Source organism: Petromyzon marinus, chromosome 67, assembly GCF_048934315.1.
Source record: "Petromyzon marinus isolate PM22_M1 ecotype Great Lakes invasive population chromosome 67, UKy_Petmar_22M1.pri1.0, whole genome shotgun sequence".
Lineage (NCBI taxonomy): Eukaryota > Metazoa > Chordata > Hyperoartia > Petromyzontiformes > Petromyzontidae > Petromyzon > Petromyzon marinus.
The window spans coordinates 810,433-819,558 of NC_133733.1; the positions used below are offsets into that span (position 1 = coordinate 810,433).

At 53.0% G+C, this 9,126-nt stretch overlaps 1 protein-coding gene across 8 annotated transcripts in view; it reads left to right on the plus strand.

Annotated features, from left to right (window-relative positions):
* LOC116956712 (uncharacterized) overlaps positions 1 to 8,912 on the plus strand; it is a 64,658-nt gene extending 55,746 nt beyond the window's left edge. For 2 of the 8 annotated variants that reach the window (XM_032978483.2, XM_032978482.2), the window contains exons 10-11: positions 1,536 to 1,618; positions 4,943 to 8,912. In XM_032978483.2, coding sequence (XP_032834374.2) covers positions 1,536 to 1,618; positions 4,943 to 4,987 — 128 coding nt within the window. In that variant the 3' untranslated portion in view covers positions 4,988 to 8,912. The remainder of the gene's footprint in view (positions 1 to 1,535; positions 1,619 to 4,942) is intronic. The other 6 variants (XR_012930371.1, XR_012930373.1, XR_012930374.1 and 3 more) reach the window with 6 other exon arrangements.
* The last annotated feature ends 214 nt before the right edge of the window (positions 8,913 to 9,126 follow it).

The following is a 9,126-nucleotide window of genomic DNA, read 5'->3' on the forward strand; positions in this document are numbered from 1 at the left end:
CCCCCCCACCCCCGCTGTTTCCTATACGTGCATTGTCAGTAGACCGCCCCCCATACGCAAGCGGTAGGCTTGTGCCATGGCCTGCCACAAGGGCCTTGGTGACGTCACCGTCGCTTATTGGCGAATGGCGGTGGTTGTTGTTGTTGTTGAGTGACTGAGTGGGTGAGTGACTATGCGAGTCTAGGTACGTGTGTGTGTTCTTTTGCGCACTAATCGGAGGTGCGGGAGTGGGGAAGGACAACAAACTGAACACATGGAGGAGGTGTCATGATGCCACGTTCGGTTTGCATGTTTTACCACAAGCAGTGTGGTGGTTAATGCAGGAATTGATTCCTTGCAAAACGCTTTATCTGCTTGGTGTTTGAACATCTTAACACCTCCTGTTGTATTTCCAGAAAGGGTGAAACCTATTCTTATGTTTCATACTTTGATACTGGCAAAAAGATCCCATGATATATACTCTTTGGTTCTATTCGGTAAAGTCACCATGTAGGAAAAAAATTAAAACAACAAAAATCACGACGTTTCGGCCACAACACAAGCGGCCTTCATCAGGTGAAGGGACCGGACTGTCTCGAGGACAGCGCTGGAGTGCGAGACAGCACGGTCCCTTCACCTGATGAAGGCCGCTTGTGTTGTGGCCGAAACGTCGTGATTTTTGTTGTTTTATTTTTTACCTACGTGGTGACTTTACCGAATAGAACCAAAGAGTATGGATCCTTGCAGTCACGAAAGCTTTAAATCTAGAATCCCATGATATATTTCATGTTTGGTTCGCGTGTTTTACCACAAGTAGTGGGGTGGTTAATGCAGACTCGCAAACGCTGTATCTGTTTGGTGTTGAACATTTGAATAGAACTCCGAGTATTTATGCCGTGAAGGGTAAAGCCTTTTTTAAAATCGATCAATAATATTTATGATAATATAATAATACAATCAATAAATAATACTATATTCATGATATTATTGATTGATTCCCCTGTTTGGCCTGGCAATTGACGACATTTGACAGCGATGATCGTTAACCGGACAATGATGGCGGGGACGATAATGACGACAATGATGACGACGATGATGACGACGATAATGACGACGATAATGACGACAATGATGACGACGATGATGACGACGATGATGACGACGATGATGACGATGGCAACGATGACGATGATGATGACGATTATGACGATGACGATGGCAACGACGATGATGACGACGATGATGACGACGATGACGACGACGATGATGACGACGACGATGACGACGACGACGATGATGGCGACGACGATGACGACGACGATGATGACGGCGACGATGATGACGACGACGATGATGGCGACGATGACGACGGCGATGACGGCGACGATGGTGACGATGATGACGACGACGATGACGACGATGACGACGATGATGACGACGATGATGATGGCGACGATGATGACGACGATAATGACGACGACGACGATGGTGACGGGGACGACGATGATGATGGGGACGACGCAGACGTTGAAAGTGAATAAAATTTTCTATTTCAGGCACTGGAGCCGGGGCCTTCGGACAGCTAAAACCGACGGCCACCTCGATGGCAACCAATCCCTTTGTGTCCAACTTTGGGCAGGCAAGTCCCCAAACGCACACACACAGACAAAGGTCCCCCGTGTAGCCTCTAGTAGGCTGTAGGGGCAAGTGCTGTTAGTAGCGAGTAGCAGCAGCGCCTGTGAAGGTAGACACAGACAAAGATCCCCCGCGTAGCCTCTAACAGACTGTAGGGGCAAGTGCTGTTAGTAGCGAGTAGCAGCAGCACCTGTGAAAGTAGACACAGACAAAGATCCCCCGTGTAGCCTCTAACAGGCTGTAGGGGCAAGTGCTGTGAGTAGCGAGTAGCAGCAGCGCCTGTGAAGGTAGACACAGACAAAGGTCCCCCGTGTAGCCTCTAACAGACTGTAGGGGCAAGTGCTGTTAGTAGCGAGTAGCAGCAGCACCTGTGAAGGTAGACACAGACAAAGGTCCCCCGTGTAGTCTCTAGCAGGCTGTAGGGGCAAGTGCTGTGAGTAGCGAGTAGCAGCAGCGCCTGTGAAGGTAGACACAGACAAAGGTCCCCCGTGTAGCCTCTAACAGACTGTAGGGACAAGTGTTGTGAGTAGCGAGTAGCAGCAGCACCTGTGAAGGCTACCGGCACTGCGGCACACGAGGGCGGTGGGTGGCTACCAGCACCACGCCCGACCGCCTTTGTCTCCCCCAGTGCTGGCGATGTTCGCTCCACACCGCACCAGGTGACTCATTTGAGGCCGAGTCGACCGAGGTGGAGGCCCAGGACCAGTTCAGGCGTTGGTGGGGCCTCAGGGTTTGCAGCACAGCGCGCTAACCGCTATGTTAACATTCCCCGCGCAGGCACAGGCACGCACCCACACGCCCCATTGGCCCGTAGCACGTCGCCGCGCGTAGGTGTGGGAGGATGAGGCGTTTGTTCCTCAGGGGCGTCTGTGCGGAGCGGCAGTGGTAGCGGTTGTTAGCGCGCTGCGCTGCAAACCCAACGGAGACCCGAGTTCATCGATTCCTGCTCAGGACCAATAACGGTGGCGGCTGTTTTAAGGCGTCCTGGTGCCTCTCCTAGGTCGACTCCTCCGTGTGCCGTGCCCAGCTTCGTAGTTGCTGCTCGCTGGCGGCACTTGGCCCAAACAGCGCCATGTGGGCTGTACTGCTCGGCGTCTTTGGCCTCGTCTTTTTGGGCCTGTCCCGTGACCTCCTGCCCCCTTGAGAGCCTTCGACACTTCACGCGATTACAATTAATTGAAATGTATTTGACCAGATAAAGGCCCCCACTGAGCTGTGTAGCTGTTTATCAGAGTTGACCTGGCTTTATCAAGAGTTGACCTGGCTTTATCAGAGTTGACCTGGCTTTATCAAGAGTTGACCTGGCTTTAATCAGAGTTGACCTGGCTTTATCAAGAGTTGACCTGGCTTTATCAAGAGATGACCTGGCTTTATCAAGAGTTGACCTGGCTTTAATCAGAGTTGACCTGGCTTTATCAGAGTTGACCTGGCTTTATCAAGAGTTGACCTGGCTTTAATAAGAGTTGACCTGGCTTTATCAAGAGTTGACCTGGCTTTATCAAGAGTTGACCTGGCTTTAATCAGAGTTGACCTGGCTTTATCAGAGTTGACCTGGCTTTATCAAGAGTTGACCTGGCTTTATCAAGAGATGACCTGGCTTTATCAAGAGTTGACCTGGCTTTATCAGAGTTGACCTGGCTTTATCAAGAGTTGACCTGGCTTTATCAGAGTTGACCTGGCTTTAATCAAGAGTTGGCCTGGCTTTATCAGAGTTGACCTGGCTTTATCAAGAGTTGACCTGGCTTTATCAGAGTTGACCTGCCTTTAATCAGAGTTGACCTGGCCTCATCAAGAGTTGACCTGGCTTTATGAGAGTTGACCTGGCTTCATCAGAGTTGACCTGGCTTTATCAGAGTTGACCTGGCTTTATCAAGAGTTGACGTGGCTTTATCAGAGTTGACCTGGCTTCATCAGAGTTGACCTGGCTTTATCAGAGTTGACCTGGCTTTATCAGAGTTGACCTGGCTTTATCAGAGTTGACCTGGCTTTATCAGAGTTGACCTGGCTTTATCAAGAGTTGACGTGGCTTTATCAGAGTTGACCTGGCTTCATCAGAGTTGACCTGGCTTTATCAGAGTTGACCTGGCTTTATCAGAGTTGACCTGGCTTCATCAGAGTTGACCTGGCTTTATCAGAGTTGACCTGGCTTTATCAGAGTTGACCTGGCTTTATCAGAGTTGACCTGGCTTTATCAAGAGTTGACCTGGCTTTATCAGAGTTGACCTGCCTTTAATCAGAGTTGACCTGCCTTTAATCAGAGTTGACCTGGCTTTATCAGAGTTGACCTGGCTTCATCAGAGTTGACCTGGCTTTATCAAGAGTTGACGTGGCTTTATCAGAGTTGACCTGGCTTTATCAAGCGTTGACCTGGCTATCACCATTGATGGAAGTGGCTCATCATCATCCTCACGTTGGGATTCATAGCAACGGCCGAATACAACTCTAAGACAGGTTGCGATTCTAAATGTGGGGCGGGGGGGGGCGGTGGAAAAACCGGAGGAGCCGGAGAAAAATCCACGCAGCGACCACAGGGAGAGAGAGAGACGCAGACTCCAAATATACAGCAGCAGCAGCAGGCATCGTCAGGGTCGGTATCTACCCCACGACCTCTTGTAGACATGGCGAGGTAGTTAACATCTCTTAGCCACCATGATGATGATGAGAGACACAGACCTCCTGTAGACCAGGCGAGGTAGTTAACATCTCCTAGCCACCGTGATGATGATGAGAGAGACGCAGACCCCACATAGACCTCCTGTAGACCAGGCGAGGTAGCTAGCATCTCATAGCCACCGTGATGATGATGAGAGACACAGACCTCCTGTAGACCAGGCGAGGTAGTTAACATCTCCTAGCCACCGTGATGATGATGAGACACAGACCTCCTGTATACCAGGCGAGGTAGTTAACATCTCATAGCCACCGTGATGATGATGAGAGACACAGACCTCCTGTAGACCAGGCGAGGTAGCTAACATCTCATAGCCACCGTGATGATGATGAGAGAGAGAGAGACGCAGACTCCAAATATACAGCAGCAGCAGCAGGCATCGTCAGGGTCGGTATCGACCCCACGACCTCTTGTAGACATGGCGAGGTAGTTAACATCTCTTAGCCACAGTGATGTTGATGAGAGACGCAGACTCCAAATATACAGCAGCAGCAGCAGGCATCGTCAGGGTCGGTATCGACCCCACGACCTCCTGCGTACCAGGCGAGGTAGCTACCATCTCTTAGCCACCACGGCGCTTGATAGTCTCCAAGTGCACCCAGCCTGGCACCGGTGGGGATGGCGCTTGACTTGTTGCCGTGTGTCTGTGTGGTGCAGGGACCAAGTCAGTCCAGCAGTGGAGCTACGAATCCCTTCCTTTAGCTGCCCCTCCTGCTTCCCCATTGGCCTGCTGAGGTGGGGTCGGCTGCGGAGGTGCAGTGAGGGCATCAGGCCACTCCCACACCTCTACGGGCACGCGCTGACCAGCGTGGGGAAGTATGGTCAAGTAGCCCCCGCCACCCACATTGTGGGGTGAGGCCCTCAGCCAGCATTGTATTGACGAGACAAACTGCAACACTCATCACGCCCACCGCTGAAACACTCATCACGCTCATCACACTCATCACACTCATCACACTCATCACTGAAACACTCATCACGCTCATCACACTCATCACAGCAACACTCATCACTGAAACACTCATCACACTCATCACTGCAACACTCATCACTGCAACACTCATCACACTCATCACGCTCATCACTGCAACACTCATCACACTCATCACACTCATCACTGCAACACTCATCACGCTCACCGCTGAAACACTCATCACACTCATCACACTCATCACTGCAACACTCATCACACTCACCACACTCATCACACTCATCACGCTCATCACGCTCATCACGCTCATCACTGCAACACTCATCACACTCATCACTGCAACACTCATCACACTCATCACTGTCCCACTCATGGAGAGGCAGCCCCATGAGAATTGATCAATTAACTACCTTGAGTCAATCAATCACCGTGGAAACCAAACTTGTTGTATAGGTCAAGATTCACACTGCTCAGTGAGTACACGCGTGTGTGTATGCGTGTGTACATGTACGTGTGTGTACGCGTGTGTACGCGTGTGTACATGTACGTGTGTACGTGTGTGTACACGTGTGTACTTGTACGTGTGTGTACACGTGTGTACCTGTGTGTACGCGTGTGTACACGTGTGTGTGTGTGTGTACGTGTGTGTGTACGCGTGTGTACATGTACGTGTGTGTGTACGCGTGTGTGTGTGTACGCGTGTGTGTGTGTGTACGATGTGTGTGTGTGTACGAGGTGTGTGTGTGTACGAGGTGTGTGTGTAGGTGTGTGTGTACGAGGTGTGTGTGTGTACGAGGTGTGTGTGTGTACTAGGTATGTGTGTGTGTACGAGGTGTGTGTGTGTACGCGTGTGTGTGTGTGTACGAGGTGTGTGTGTACGAGGTGTGTGTGTGTGTACGAGGTGTGTGTGTGTGTGTACGAGGTGTGTGTGTGTACGAGGTGTGTGTGTGTGTGTGTACGCGTGTGTGTGTGTGTACGAGGTGTGTGTGTGTGTACGAGGTGTGTGTGTACCAGGTGTGTGTGTACCAGGTGTGTGTGTGTATACCAGGTGTGTGTGTGTATACCAGGTGTGTGTGTACGTGTGTGTATGCCAGGTGTGTGTGTACGTGTGTGTGTACGAGGTGTGCGTGTACGAGGTGTGTGTGTACCAGGTGTGTGTGTGTATACCAGGTGTGTGTGTACGTGTGTCTATGCCAGGTGTGTGTGTACGTGTGTGTATGCCAGGTGTGTGTGTACGTGCGTGTGTACGAGGTGTGTGTGTGTACGAGGTGTGTGTGTGTATACCAGGTGTGTGTGTATACCAGGTGTGTGTGTATACCAGGTGTGTGTGTACGTGTGTGTATACCAGGTGTGTGTGTGTACGAGGTGTGTGTGTGTGCACGAGGTGTGTGTGTGTGCACGAGGTGTGGGTGTGTGTACGAGGTGTGGGTGTGTGTACGAGGTGTGGGTGTTTGTGTACGTGTGGGTGTTTGTGTACGTGTGTACGTGTGCACGTGTGTGCGTGCGTGCGTGTGTGCGTACCTGTGTGGTTGGTCTGTGGTGTGTGTACGCAAGACTGTGTGTATACCCGTGTGCTGTGTGATGTGTGTGTGTGTACGTGTGCTGTGGTGTGTGTACGTGTGATGTGTGTGTACACGCGTGCCGTGTGTGTGCTGTGTATGTGTACCTGTGCTGTGTGTGTGATGTGTGTATGTGTACACGCGTGCCGTGCGTGTGCTGTGTCTGTGTACCTGTGCTGTGTGTGTGATGTGTGTGTGCGTGCTCTGTGTGTGTACACGTGTGCCGTACGTGTGATCTGTGTGTGCGTACGTGTACACGTGTGTATGTGTGTCATGTTAGTCTGCCGTGTGTGTGTGTGTTTATGTGAGCGTTGGTTCTTTGTTCAGCAACATATTTGCTTCAATTAAAATCTTTCTTTTGCTTGTGAGTTACAACGATTTGCTAATAGTTGCTGATGATCTGGCTCGTGTTATGCATCGGCTATTACGCGTGGCGAGTGAGTGTGTGTAGGGGGTTAAGGGATCTCTGTTAATTAATTTCGCTTCTGTTCCACTACGCGATGACCTCGGCGTGATGGCGATGGCCGTGGGAGATGGCGATGGTTACGGTGACGGCTACATTAGCTGAAGCGGTGAGGGTGGAGGCGGTGGTGGTGGCGATGATAATGATGATGATGGCGGTGGTGATGATGGTGGCGATGACGACGATGACGACGATGATGAGAGTGGTGGTGATAAGAGTGGCGGTGATGGTGGCGGTTACCATGGTGCTCACAGAAGAATCTGTCTTTTGCCGCAGGCAATCTATCGCCAGCGGTGAAATCTTATCTGCTGCAGGCAACCGATTGCCCACGGTGGAATCTGCTTTTCCTAACGGGGCTACCGGTTGCTCAGAGTAGAATCTCCAGTGTTGTCTTTGCGTTGGTTAGCGGCGTGCGTCCCTCCGATCTTCACCACGGGAGACGCCGGGCGGTGAGCGAGCCTCGCACCCACCCCCCGCGCGCTTGTTTGAGCAGCCCGGGACGAGCAAGCGGGGACGTGGTCTTCTGCGGCCGCCGCCGCCGCTGTTGGGAATTGCTCTGCCAGACGCTTGTAGCTCTCGGCGGCGACGGCGACGGCTCTGTTGCTTCTGAACGTTTTCCCCGGCGCCCGCCGGCCGGGTTCGGCGGCCGCACCGCCGAGAGCTGCCAGCTCCATCGGCGTGCGCAGTGCCGGGTAGCCCCAAGCTGGGCTGCCTGCACGCCGTTGTTGTTTCGCTGTACTAAACGGAGCCGCCGCTGCCGCCCGCGCGCGATGAATCTGGTAACGTCGGCGTCACGTGACACGAACATTCCTGGGGCTCCCCCCCCACCCCCCCGCTTGGCCGCCCCTGGTCCTGCTTGGCCCCCCCCCCCAACCCGTCTTCTCGCGAGGCTCGGGGTAGCATGGTTCGGTTCCAGCTCCAAAAAAAAACATTCCCAGTGTAAAAACAAAACCAATCCGTAACTGTGACGCGGGGCAGGGCGGTGGGGTGGGGTGTCGTTTCACCGATTTATATTTTGTTGTTCAAGCTTCGCGCGATTTTACAAACCATCGAATTGCGTGGATGGTGGTGGGGGGGGGGAAGAGAGGTGGAGAGATGAGACGCCGCTCGATGTCGGGCGTGATGCCTCTCCCTCCCGGCGCCGCCACCGTCACCACCGCCACCACCATCACCAACATCGTCACAAACACCATCAGCTGCGTGCGTCTTTCCATCCAGAGCGGTGGAACTTCTCTCCCCTCTCTCTCCCCTCTCTCTCTCCTCCTCTCTCTCTCCCCTCTCTCCTCTCTCTCTCCTCTCTCTCTCCCCTCTCTCTCCCCTCTCTCTCTCCTTTCTCTCCCCTCTCCTTTCTCTCCCCTCTCTCTCCCCTCTCCTCTCTCTCCCCTCTCTCTCCCCTCTCTCTCCTCTCTCCTCTCTCTCATCTCTCTCCTCTCTCTCCCCTCTCTCTCCTCTCTCTCTCTCCTCTCTCCTCTCCTCTCTCTCCCCTCTCTCTCCTCTCTCCCCTATCTCTCTCCCCTCTCTCTCTCCTCTCTCCTCTCTCTCCCCTCTCTCTCTCCCCTCTCTCCTCTCTCTCTCCCCCCTCTCTCTCTCGGTGCGCGTGCGACCGTAGCCCCGCATTGAGCCCTCCAGGGGGGAGCTTGAGCTCGGATGAATTAAAATGGAATTGTGAACGATTCTGGCCATGCTCCGTCGTCTTCCCGTCGCCGCGGAGAGTGCGAGGTAGCCGTCGGGGGTGCAGTGGCCAGCTCTAGATGCGCACGTGCGTGCGTCAGCGAGCCTTCGACACTTAACTTGGCCTCAAAAGTGCACCTGGCATGGCACAGGCGCGGTGGTGATGCTATCGTCACTTAGTGGCGAATGGCGGGTATTGGTATTCGTGCGCGTGTGG